Source organism: Capra hircus, chromosome 29, assembly GCF_001704415.2.
Source record: "Capra hircus breed San Clemente chromosome 29, ASM170441v1, whole genome shotgun sequence".
NCBI classification, from domain to species: domain Eukaryota; kingdom Metazoa; phylum Chordata; class Mammalia; order Artiodactyla; family Bovidae; genus Capra; species Capra hircus.
Window position 1 is genome coordinate 49,528,878 of NC_030836.1, and position 13,074 is coordinate 49,541,951.

At 61.4% G+C, this 13,074-nt stretch overlaps 1 protein-coding gene across 2 annotated transcripts in view; it reads left to right on the forward strand.

Annotated features, from left to right (window-relative positions):
• The window catches only part of OSBPL5 (oxysterol binding protein like 5), a 69,105-nt gene that overhangs the window by 43,290 nt on the left and 12,741 nt on the right, over positions 1-13,074 (forward strand). The window contains exons 4-14 of one of the 2 annotated variants that reach the window (XM_018043331.1): positions 482-562; positions 818-919; positions 2,048-2,251; positions 3,305-3,389; positions 5,077-5,248; positions 5,608-5,800; positions 6,897-7,081; positions 7,793-7,874; positions 9,244-9,342; positions 9,860-9,956; positions 10,947-11,045. In XM_018043331.1, the coding sequence (XP_017898820.1) occupies positions 482-562; positions 818-919; positions 2,048-2,251; positions 3,305-3,389; positions 5,077-5,248; positions 5,608-5,800; positions 6,897-7,081; positions 7,793-7,874; positions 9,244-9,342; positions 9,860-9,956; positions 10,947-11,045 (1,399 nt within the window). The remainder of the gene's footprint in view (positions 1-481; positions 563-817; positions 920-2,047; positions 2,252-3,304; positions 3,390-5,076; positions 5,249-5,607; positions 5,801-6,896; positions 7,082-7,792; positions 7,875-9,243; positions 9,343-9,859; positions 9,957-10,946; positions 11,046-13,074) is intronic. The other variant, XM_018043332.1, reaches the window with a different exon arrangement.

The following is a 13,074-nucleotide window of genomic DNA, read 5'->3' on the forward strand; positions in this document are numbered from 1 at the left end:
TGCCCCAGCTCCGGCCTCAGTTTCCCTGTCTGTAAAAGGACTGAGGGCCAGTCACTATCGCGGCTGTGGATGCAGCTCCGCCCTCCCCCGGCCCCGCACCCTCAGACGGCTGGAGGGGGCCTGGATGTTGCCCCCCGACTGGCAGCTGCTGTCAGAGACAGGGGTCCCCCTGCACACACACGAGCCCTCCTTGCCCAGAGGCTGGGCGCACGATGGTAGCTGAGACGGGCGCCTCCTGGGCACCATGGGGAGGGTCACTGCCATTTGCCCAGTGTTGGCCCCCGGGGAAGGGGCCGCCTCGAACACCCTCCATGGTGGCTGCCCCCCAGCTCCTGTTCACAGGTTCCCTGGCCTGTTCCCTCCATCTCCCCCGGGCTGGGGGTTGGGGCGGGAGGAGCAGCGGGCTCCCACCTCCTGCTTCCTGCACCCCCAGCGGTCCCCCTCCTGGACTGCACGCACCCAACCTGAGTCTCTCCTACAGGCTGAATATAGGCTGTGCAACGGGTCCGACCGGGAGTGTGTGTCCCCGACAGCCAAGGTCAGCAAGAAGGAAGCTCTCAAGGTGGGCCTGGGCCCGGGGAGGGGCGCGGGCCTCATTTGCTGGATGAAGGGGCGCCTGGGCCAATGCGGCCAGCCCCCACCTCCAGCCTGCCGAGGGGAGGGGGGCAGAACGCACCCCGGCCCCCCCCACACCCCCGCTTCCTGTCCTCTCCTGGGACCCGTCCTTGCCCCCCAGCTCGACGCCCGTGGGTGGGAGCCCCGGGGAAGGGCCAGCCCGGGGCCCTCTCCCCTGACCCCTGTGGTGCCCCGGGCCCAGGCGCAGAAGGAGAGCTACCGCCGGGAGAAGAAGCGTGCCACCAGGCAGCTGCTCAGCGCCCTGACGGACCCCAGCGTGGTCATCATGGCGGACAGCCTGAAGGTGCGCGCGGGCCCCCGCCTCCGCCCCGGCTGCAATGGGGGGCCGGCCCAGGGATGGCGCAGAGTCACCAGCGCCTCGGGAGACGGCTGGGCCTGGGGGCCGCTGCAGGCTGTAGCCACGTCCTGGGGCCTCCTTGACCAAGGGCCGCAAGCGGGTGGCTTACAGCAACCAAAACGGACCCCCAGGTCCAGAGGCAGAAGCCCCAAGTCAGGGTCCTGGCGGGACAGGCTCCTTCCCGAGGCTCTGAAGGAGGGCTCTTCCTGTGTCTCCCCACCTCTGGGGGCCCCGGGCGCCCCCGGACTTGTGGCCGCCTCCCCCCAGCCTCTGCCTCTGCAGTCACCTGGCCTCCTCCTGGGTCTCCGTGTCCTGTTCTCCTGTTACAAGGACACGGTCGTTGGACCAGGGCCCCTGCTCCAGGAGCACCTCATCTTCACTCAGTCACGTCTACAGAAACCCTATTTCTGTTTAAGGTGGGAGGGCCCTGATCTGCGGGGGACCCAGAGTCCAGTGGAGTCCCCTGCTGTCGGGACACAGGAAGGAGGTGAAGCGCTGGCTTCTGGGGACAGGCCTGGGCTGTGGTCAGAGACCTGTGTTCAGACCTCATGAGGCCGCGAGCAACTCCCTCAGCCCCAAGCCTGTTTCCCCCTGCATAGAGTGGGGATAAAGCTGTGGAGTCCCTGGGCCTCCCGCGAGGGGCAGAGCGGAGAGCAGACTTGGGAGCCTGGGCGTCTGCAGAGCTCTGGGCCTTTGTGGGCTCTTTTTTCTTTTTGCTCTACAAAATATGGATAAAAAATTAGGTGCAAAAGTGAATATTAATTTAGAATGAGAAAAGAAATGATCACAAATTTCAAAATCACAAGGCTGATAATTAGTCACTGCTTATTGCCAGTTCCTCTCAGGACTGGGGCAGGGCGTTGAACTTGAGGTTGAACTTGAACTTGAGCTCCATGAACTTCAGTAAATCTGGCTGCAGCATCTTTCTTTGGATTCACCATCTTTTAGAGCTCCTGTTAAAAATAAAAGAGAACCCTGCCTGGAGCCTGGGGCCCCATCTGTCTGCCCCTCCCCTAGCAGTTCAGATGCCCCCGGGGTCCCCGCCAGCATTGACGGCAGCCCCCTTCCCTCCAGATCCGAGGGACCCTTAAGAGCTGGACCAAACTGTGGTGCGTGCTAAAGCCGGGAGTGCTGCTCATTTACAAGACGCCCAAGGTGGGCCAGTGGGTGGGCACGGTCCTGCTGCACTGCTGTGAGCTCATCGAGAGACCCTCCAAGAAGGACGGCTTCTGCTTCAAGCTCTTCCACCCGCTGGACCAGTCCGTCTGGGCTGTGAAGGTACCACAGTGCAAACCCCAGGGCTCAGGAGGGCCAGGCGAGGAGAGAGCCCCACGGGGCGAGGTGGGAGGGGCGAGGGGGTGCACTGGGTGGGAGGAGAGCATGGCCGGGCAGTCAGGAGCCTCTTGCTGGGGCCCCAGGAGCAAGGGATCCAAAACTGGGCTGACAGTCCCAAGGGTGAGTCACTCAGTGGCCGGGGGATCTGATGTGGTCAGTGGCCTTCCATGTGGAACACATGTTGGGTTGGGGGGTGCTCAGGACCTGGAGGCCTGATGGGTTCAGATCACACGTCGAGCCCTGTCCAGAGGCTGGGGAACGGGGCCATGTGAGGGCGGCTGCTCCAGGCCCAGACCTCCCCCTTTGGAACCTGGGGGCGGCCCAGCCCACGACCAGAGCGGGTCAGGTTGCCAGATGAAATCCAGAATGCCTGGGTGCATTCGGATTTCAGAGGGAGATCAAAAAGGGGTTTTTTAGTATGTTATTGTTCAGTTGCTAAGTCGTGTCCGACTTTGCAACCCCATTGACTGCAGCCCACCAGGCTCCCGTGTCCTTCACTATCTCCCCAAGTTCACTCTAACTCAACGTCCGTTGAGTCAGTGATGCTGTCTAACCATTTCATCTTCTGCTGCCCTCTTCTCCTTTTGCCTCCAATCTTTCCCTGCATCAGGGACTTTCCCAGTGAGTCGGCTCTTTTTTTAGTATAAGTATGTCCCAAATAGTGTATGGGATATATTTAAACTGTGTATATGTAATTTTTCTGAGATTCAAATTTAACCGAGCATCCTGGATTTGCATGTGCTGATTCTGGCCACCTCAATGGGGGCTCAGAGAGAAAAACCGAGGGTGGGGCCTCCAGCTGAGAAGGGGGTCAGGGAGCGTCCACTCACCACTCTTGCTACCTGCTGTGTCTACGTGGCCTGACCCCATCTGGGGGTCCCGAGGCCCCAGAAGCATCTGTGCATGTGTGAGCGTGGGTCCCCATGACCGCCTGACCTGTGCTTCCCCCCACCCCTGCACGATCCCTCGGGCGACACCGCCTCTCTGCCTCTCCAGGGCCCCAAAGGCGAGAGCGTGGGCTCCATCACGCAGCCCCTGCCCAGCAGCTACCTGATCTTCAGGGCCGCCTCCGAGTCTGACGGTGAGTCCCATCCGCCCTGCCGGTCTCCACGGTGACCCCACATGAAGCACCCCCGCCCCTTGGTGGAAGTATCGGCCAGGTTCAGGGGACCCCAGTTCAGACCCTCCTGACGCCATCCAAGGGGGCAGCCTGGCGTCAGGGGACAAGTCCACCAATTACCTGCTCCTTCTCTGAGCCTCAGTCTCCCCCATGGGCAAAAGGGTGAGCAGTAACACCCTCCCCTTAGCTGCTATGAGAATCCGATGACCTTATTTAACAGATAACAATGGCTGAGTGCCAGGCACCATTGAATCACCAGGTGCTGCTTTTACCAACCATCTGGGGAGACCAGGGGAGACAGGCTGGCTGAACTGCGCGCGAGGGATGCGCCTTCCGGAACCCGCGCGTGCTTGGGGCGCCCTCTCGCGGCCGCCCTGAGTAAACGCCGCTGCCTGCCGCCCCGGGGAGCCGGCGCAGGGCTCCCTCCAGTGGTCCGGGGCGGGCGAGGCGCTGCCCCAGGCAGCCTGGCCCGACCACGGCACTCTCGGCCTCCCGGCTGCCCCCTGGTGGCCAGACGCCGCGTCGACACTCCTGAGTCGCTTGAATGCCACCCTCTGTCCCCAGCCCCCCACTCGGTGCCACGCCCCTCCTGGGCCCTGGGATGAACAGGGCGGCCTGGGCTCCCATGGAGCCTACTATCTGCTGGGGGAGGCAAGCAGAGGCCCTTCAGACAAGGCCAGCTGGGCTGAGGCGTGAGCCGAGTCCCTGACGGGGTTGGGGGCCATGGTCAGGGAGGAGGGTGGTCCACAGGCCCTGGGGGTATCAGGGTGGGCTTCCTGGAGGAGGAGAGTTACGGAAGGAAACTTTCTGCCTCCAGGAGGGTCATACTTTAAAGGCTCGGAGAAGTAAAGAAATGAGTTCAAAGTGCTTGAACCCCAGGTCTAACGTGCTGGCAGCCTCCACCAGGAAGGCAGCAGGAGCCTGGGGCCAAGGGCTGGGTTTGGCAGCGGCTGGCTCCACCCACCACCGCTCTGCCGTTCAGGTCGGCCCTCCCCCCCATCTCCCAGGGCTCTTCCAACACCAGGAGCTGCCTGCTCCGCCTTGGTTCAGCAGGCCCCTCCCCAGCCTGCCACCCACCCTCCTGCCCTGTGCTCCAGGCCAGCCAAAGCCCGCAGCCGCAGAGGCCGGGCCCTGCCCCGACCTGTGGGGGCAGTTTCCCTCCGGGCGAGCCCTGGCCCTGACTCCACAGGTGGGAACTTGCAGGGCCTCTGGGCACAGAGGGCGTCTCAGGTGGCGCTAGTGGTAAAAAACCCACCTGCCAGTGAGGAGACACCAGAGATGCGTCTCTGGGTCGGGAAGAGCCCCTGGAGGAGGGCATGGCAACCCCCTCCAGTATTCTTGCCTGGAGAGCCCCATGGACAGAGGATCCAGGTGGTCTACAGGCCATGGGGTCACCAAGAGTCAGATACGACTGAAGCGACCTAGCACACGGGGTCCTGCTTAGTGTGTGACCTTGAGGCGGTCACTCACCCATCCTGGCCTCAGTCCTTTGTAATACAGGCGAATAACCATGTGCTAGGAGTAGGGGGTCCTGTGGGGGCGCTTTGTTGAGGAAGGGCAGGGTGGGGTGGGCAGCGGGGCAGGGGCTCGCCCGGGTGCCCTGGGCACCTCCTGAGCTGGGGGCCGCTCATCCCACCCTTGCCTGCAGGCCGCTGCTGGCTGGACGCTCTGGAGCTGGCGCTGCGGTGCTCCAGTCTCCTGCGACTCAGCGCCTGCAAGCAGGGCCGCGACGGGGAGCCCGGGTCCTCGCCAGACGGGTCGCCCTCCTCGCTCTGCGGGCTGCCTGCCTCGGGCGCCGTCCACGACCAGGACCTGTTCCCGTGAGCAGGGGCGCGGGGGGCAGGGGCCAGCCCCTCCCAGGAGCCTGGGTCTCCTGCCTGCTGGGGACTCCTGGCAGCAGCGCGCGGGGTCTCCTCATACGTGGGGAGGGGGTGCAGAGCAAACGCCATAGAGGTCTGGCCGCCCACACCGTGGCCCAAAAGGCAGGCCTCCTCCACTCCAGGTGGACCCTGGAGCCTCAGTGTGCTCATCTGTGAACTGGGACTAATAGTCCGATGCCCATCGCTCAGGCTTTTAAACACAGGGATGGGGGTGAGGCGCCCGGCAGGGAGGGGCGCCCCTGGTGGGGGTGCCTGGCCTCACCACGACCAGCCGCCTATGGGCCCCATCCGCCTTCCAGACTGAACGGGTCCTCCCTGGAGAACGACGCTTTCTCGGACAAGTCGGAGAGGGAGAACGCCGAGGAGTCGGATAACGAGACCCACGACCACAGCCGGAAGACTGAGAGCGGGAGCGACCAGTCTGAGGCCCCGGTGGGCCCCGGGCGCAGAGGGACCACCTACGTGGTACAGGACCACGAGGATCTGGGGGAGGTGAGAGCTGCCCCGCCCCAGAGCCCCCACCCCTGGAGCCGTGGAGGCAACGCCTGGCCATCACCTCAGGGAGAGCTCGCCAGCTCTGCGGCACCCAGAGGGCCCGGGACTGGGTGGGCCAGGGTGGCAGGACTCAGGGAGAGCCCTGGGAGGGATGCGAAGGGCCCACTTGTTGGAAAAGACCCCGATGCCGGGAAGAGTTGAGGGCAAGAGGAGGAGGGGGCGGGTCGTGATGCAGGGCAGGCTGCGGGCACCCCCGTGCTGCTGACCCCAGGGGGTGAGGTCCAGCTACGTACACCCCAGGCCCAAGACCTTGGATCCATAGGTCCTGGGGGTCCACAGGGAGGGGAGAGGGGCTTGGCATCACCCAGGGGCTTCGGTTTCCCAAGTGTGAGTGTCCCAGCCCTGCCTGGGATCACCGTCCCACCAGCCAGCTGTCCCCAGACCCTTTCTGAGATCGTTCTGCCCACCTGAGGGCCTGTGGTGGGCGTGTTCTGGGAGACGGAGCCCCCTACCTGGTCCCCAGCTTCCCTGTCCACCATGCCCCCCACCCCCTGTGCAGATGAAGCCCACAGCCCCAGGGCTAGGTCTCTCCCTGGCGAGTGTTTGGAGCTACGGGGAGGGTGAGACGTCTCAGGGAAGAGAGGGGGTCCCCGTGTGGTCCTGGGGGAGTGAAGGCCCTTCTGAAGGGGGTGCTGGCCCGAAGCACCGCTGTCCTGTCCCCAGGTGGAGACAGGCTGGGGGCGGGACGAGGTGTCTGTGAGCACGTGCCCCCTGCTGCCACGGCACGGAAGTGTGCAAAGCCAGGTGTCAGGCGCGGCACAGACTGTGAGGCACAGAAGGTGCCAGGGCGTCTGGGCTGGCCAGGAACCGAGGCACAGGGCAGCTGGCCTGGGCCAGCAGGTCCCCCTCTGGGCTCGGGGGATACATGCCAGAATAGGTAGGGGTCAGGTGGGGCCAGGACAAGCTTGCTGGGCGTGGGGGCCGGGCCAGGGGCTACCCCGGATGAGGTGGCAGTGTGCCCCTTGCAGCTCCCCTGGGCATTGAGGCTCCCCGCCCGCCCGGCTCCGGCCTGACCCGGCCCCTCTGCCCTCAGCAGGGCGAGGCGTCGCAGGTGGAGACGGTGTCAGACGAGAATAAGAGCTTGGTGTGGGTCCTGCTGAAGCAGCTGCGGCCGGGCATGGACCTGTCTCGCGTGGCGCTGCCCACCTTCGTGCTCGAGCCGCGCTCATTCCTCAACAAGCTCTCCGACTACTACTGCCACGCCGACCTGCTCTCCAGGTGTGCCACGGGGAGGGCCCAACACCCGCCCCGAGGAGGCAGAGTGGCCCTGGGAGACGGCCCCTGGACGGCTCTGCCTCCAAAGGGCCCCGACTGCAGGGAGGGGCTGCTGGGCCGGGAGGGCAGGGCTGCCCCACGTCCGTCAGGGCCCCCATCGCAGGGGAGCCCAGCACCCTCTGTGCACCTGAGCCCTGGCACTATGCCCTCAGGCTGAACAAGGCTGAGGGTGGAAGGGGGCCTGCAGGCTCAGGAGCCTACGCGCAGGGAGCTAGGTGAAGGGAAGAGCATCCCAGCAGCTTCCTGCAGGCGGCATCTTGCCAGCCTCGAGCCAGCTGTGCCCTCGCTGCCCCAGCGGTGGAGCTGCCCTGGTATTTCCTGACCAGATTTCCCAGAGGTGGGAGAGTCACCCCCCACCCCAACACACACACACACACACACACACACACACGCACACACACACACACACACACACAGATATTTCCTGACCAGATTTCTCAGAGGTGGGAGATTCACCCCTCCTCCAACACACACACACACACACACACACACACACTTCCCATCATCGGCGCGTCGGGACAGGGAAGCTTGGGAAGGGCCTGGGTTTCCAACAAGCGGATGGAGGTTGGAACGGAAGGAGGGAGGGGCCGGGGAAAGGGGGGAGAGAGGCCCAGGTCCCCGGCCTGGAGTGAGGGCCCCCGCCTGTGGTCGCAGGGCTGCGCTGGAGGAGGACGCCTACAGCCGCATCAAGCTCGTGCTGCGGTGGTACCTGTCCGGCTTCTACAAGAAGCCCAAGGTGAGAGCACCTGCTGGGGAGGCATGGGGGGCGGCCAGCAGGAGGTCCACTCAGCCCTGCCCCTGCCTGCCATCGGGGGTGAGGGGCATCCTCCACCCCCCAGGATTGTCCCCACAGGTCCTCAGAGATGAGGGGCCAGGCCCAGACTTCCCACCCAGGGACCCGCTGGTGGGGCCTGGCCCACAGGGTGGTCCCAATCCCTGAACGGTCTGAGCTGGGCCCTCCACGCCTCAGAGAAACAGCTGCCACACAGCAGTGCCAAGAAGCGGACTTTGGACCCCAAACCTCGAGGAACCCTGGGGACCCGTGGGTTTTGGGCATGAAGCCCCCTTTGAGAACCAAATCCCGGGCTCTGATGAGAGCAGGGCTCCTCTGGCTGTAGTGACGGGAGGGGCCTGGGGTCCCATGGGACCCAGGATTCTAGTTCCACTGTGCAGGAGGGGAAACTGAGGCTCAGAGAGGGGAAGGGAAGGCCCAGAATCACACAGCAGTTTGCAAATGGGACCAGGTCTCCCCTCTCTTCCTGGGGCTTTCTGCACTCTGAGGCAGGCCCTGGGCAAAGCCAGGTGTGCGCACGCTTAGTGGCCGTTGGGATAGAGGGTGCACTCTGGAGGACTTCTCAGAGGAGGGTGCTCTGTGTGCCAGGTTACCTACCCAGGACAGCAATGTGGCTGCTGCGGAGTGGGCTCAGAGCTGGCTCTAGGAAGCCTGGATCAGAGGACTGATGGGCAGAGTGTGGAGCTGTGGACGCGCAGGCACACCTCCAGGGGGCTCTGCAGACAGTCACAGAGCCCGGGTCTCCGGGGTGAGACCCGTGTGCGCACACCCAGATGGGGAGAGGGGAGTCTGAGGTGGGCTACAGGAGACCCGGGAGGAGGGCTCTCCAGACAGGGAGGTTGTTTCCCATGAGCTTGGACTGTTTGGGGAGCAGAAAGGAAGTGAGTGTGGCCCAAGCAGAGCTGGGGGCAGGACATGCTGGAGGACTTGGGTTCTCACTTGAAAGGTCACTAGAAGCCACTGGGGGCTTTGAGTGGGCGGCACACTGGCTTCCTGGGTGTCCAGGGAGAGTGTGCGGTGATCAGGGTCTTGAGAGCCCCTCAGAGCCGATTCGTGGACATGACATCTTGTAGGCTGTTCCCCCCGCCCCCTCCCCCCGAATGGAAATCACGGGCAAAGCATAGTCTCCCTGGAGCAGGAGTGGGGTGTTGTTCCCGGACGCTGGCTGCAAACTGGCGTCCCTTGTAGAGACCTTCTGCCTGCCGGGCCGTGGGCAGGGCGGCCCCCTCATCGTCCCTCACCCAGTCCAGCGGGCGTCCCCGGCCTCCCCGCCCCCAGTGCCTCACGCCAGCCTCCTGCTCATTGCCTGCAGGGCATCAAGAAGCCCTACAACCCCGTCCTGGGGGAGACCTTCCGCTGTTGCTGGTTCCACCCCCAGACCAACAGCCGCACCTTCTACATCGCTGAGCAGGCAAGGGTCACCCCAGGCTCTGGGCTCCGGGCTCTGCGGTGGGCGGGCCCTGGCGGCGGGTCGGGGGTGTCTCAGCCCAGGCTTGTTTCTGGGCGGCCCAGCCTTGGACCGTCGGAAGAGCTCTGGCCTCACTACCGCCAGAGGGATTCTCCCAGGGGATGCAGACCCCACCGTGGCTGTGACAGCCGTGTGTCCTTGGCGGGGGGGGGGGGGGGGGGGGAGGTCTGGGCGGGACATGAGGATGGCAGGCAGCTCCTGGGCTGAGTCCCAAGACGAGACTGCCCTCACGCCCGGGGCTGGGGCTGGGAGGGATGGGGTGGGCGGGGCTGCCGGGTGGGGTGGGCGGGGCTGCCGGTGGGGTGGGCGGGGCTACCCGCTGCTTGAGCTGGGAGGGTTGTGGGTGGGCGGGGCTGCCCGCTGCTGGGGCGGGGCTGCCCGCTGCTGGGGCTGGGCGGGGTTGGGGGGGCGGGGCTGCCCGCTGCTGGGGCCGTCGCATGAGCCACCTCCCCGCCCACAGGTCTCCCACCACCCACCCGTGTCCGCTTTCCACGTCAGCAACCGGAAGGACGGCTTCTGCATCAGTGGCAGCATCACCGCCAAGTCCCGGTTCTACGGTAAGAGGGGAGCGGCTCCCTGGGGTCTCCCCGGGGCCTCGGGAAAACGGGGTAGGGGGAAGGACTGAGCTCTAGATTCAGGGGTTACCAAGAGCTCCCACGAGGGCCGTATTCATGTCCCTCCCCACCTCTCCGAGCAGGGACCACGCGGGGTAAAGTGCTCAGAACCTGGGGTCTGCAGAGGCCCCCAGGCGTCTCCTCCCATCCCTCCCTCCCGTGGGGTTCACAGGGGTGCTGGGAGGATAATGAGAAAGGACCGTGTGCAAAGGTGCCTCCAGGGCTGGCCGGCCATCCAGCACTGCTGGCCGCACGTGGCTATTTAAAGTAATTCAGATGAAATGAAACTTGCCGGGTGGCCCCTCAGTCACTCTGGCCACAGTGCAGGTAGCCACAGGTGGCCGCCGTGTCCCACGGCGCAGGGCAGAGCAGCTTCGCCGTCGCAGGACGTTCTGTCCAGCAGACCTCGAGAGCCTGGCTCTGTGGGTTTCTCTGCATTTCTCCATCTGATTGGCCTTGTCATGGCTCTCGCTGGGGGACAGCTGGGCTGAGTGCCTCTGTGTACCCAGCTGACCGCATAGGCTGTGCCCACCTTTCCAACCCCTGTGCTCCCGTCACTGACTGTGTATCCTTAAGTGGGCCAGACCCTCTCTCTGCAGGTATTTAAAATCAAAGCAGAGGCCCTGGTTTGGAAAAGGTCAAAGCCTCCCCCTTAAGAATCCCCGCTTTAGTAACTGAAATAAACGCTAACACACGGCAGCTGAAGTAACTCCTCAGGATGAATGCCTTGTGCAACTTGGACGGGGCTTTCACAGAACCTGAGGCTCGGAGAGGTTAAGTGACCCACCCACAGTCACACAGCTCAAAGTGCCTGGGGCTCTCCCCACTTGTTGGAGGGGAGCTCAGGTCCTGTGACTTGGGGTGGGGGTGGGGGCCCAGGTCCCCAGGATCTGGCTCCACGCGCTGTCCCTACCACCCCATGTCTCTCTGCAGGGAACTCACTGTCAGCTCTGCTGGATGGCAAGGCCACCCTCACCTTCCTGAACCGGGCAGAGGATTACAGCCTCACCATGCCCTACGCCCACTGCAAAGGTGAGAGGCTGTGGTGCCCCCACCCCAGGGAGCAGAGTCCAGGCCAGCTCCCTCGGGGGAACAGCCTGGTTCTTGTCTGCTCCAAGGGATCTATTTCACGCTCCCTCTTACGTGACTGTTTAGCGGGGTATGAAATTCTGGGCAGATGGTCTGTCTCTGCTTTGAAAGCTTGTCTCCACCTTCCAGCTTCCACTGCGGTTGGGGATCAGTCAGCGCCTGCCTGCTGGTTACGTGGCCTGCTTTTCTCTGCAGCTGCTCTTAGGATCTTCTCTTGTTTCTGGTGTTCTGCAGGCTCGCTGTCGCAGTTCAAGGTTTAGGTTTCCTTTGTTTTCCTTCAATGTTGTGTCCATTTCTGGTATACAGCAAAGCATTTCAGTTACAGGATTTCTTTTATTTTTTAATTAATAGGCTTTTTTTTTAACCGTAGTTTTAGGTTTCCAAAAATTTGAACAGAAAATGCAGAGTGCACCGTATCCCCCTCTGTCCCAACACACACGCATGCATGCACGAGTATACACACACACACACACGAGTATACTCTCTTACACACAAGTATACTCTCACACACACACAGACACACAGGAATATACTCACACACCCATGAGTATACACACACACACACAGGAGTATACTCACACACACCCACAGGTATACTCACACCCACGAGTATACTCACACCCACGAGTATACTCACACACACACACAGACACACAGGAATATACTCACACACCCATGAGTATACTCACACACAGAGTATACACACACACCCATGAGTATACTCACACACACACACGAGTATACTCACACACACACAGGAATATACTCACACACCCATGAGTATACACACACACACACAGGAGTATACTCACACACACCCACAGGTATACTCACACCCACGAGTATACTCACACCCACGAGTATACTCACACACACACACAGACACACAGGAATATACTCACACACCCATGAGTATACACACACACACACACGAGTATACACACACACCCACAAGTATACTCACACCCATGAGTATACATATACACACAACAGTATACACACACACCCCCACGAGTATAGTCACACACACGAGTATACTCTCTCACACACACACAGACACACAGGAATATACTCACACACCCATGAGTATACTCACACACACCCACAGGTATACTCACTCACATGAGTATACTCACACACACGAGTATACTCTCTCTCACACACACACACACACACCCATGAGTATACTCACACCCAGAGTATACTCACACACCCACGAGTATACTCTCTCTCTCAGACACACACACACACACACACACACGAGTATACTCACACTCATGAGTATACACACATACATACACACACAAGTATACTCACACACATGAGTATATTCACATACATGAGTATACTCTCTCACACACAGACACACAGGAGTATACTCACACACCCACGAGTATACACACACACCCACGAGTATACACACACACGAGTATACTCTCTCTCACACACACACACACCCCCACGAGTATACTCACACACATGAGTATACACACATACATATACACACGAGTATACTCTCACACACACAGACACACAGGAGTATACTCACCCATGAGTATACACACACACCCATGAGTATACACACACACACACACACGAGTATACTCTCTCTCACAGACAGACACCCAGGAGTATACTGACACACCCACAAGTATACACACACACACACAAGTATACACACACACAGATGAGTATACTCACACACACACAGGAATTCCTTACTGTAAACATCTTTCATTAGTGTGCTACAGTGTCACAGTTGGTTAGCTGGTATTGACAAATTATTGTTGAATATTAAGTCCGTAGTTTACATTAGGGTTCACACTTTGTTGTGTAATTATATGGGCTGGGACAAATAAGTGTTCTATCACTACAAGATTACAGGATCGTTTCACCACCCTAAAGATTTCTTATGATGGTTACACATGAATAGATGAATTCACCTCTTCCTCCCTCCCCCAAACCACTGGTC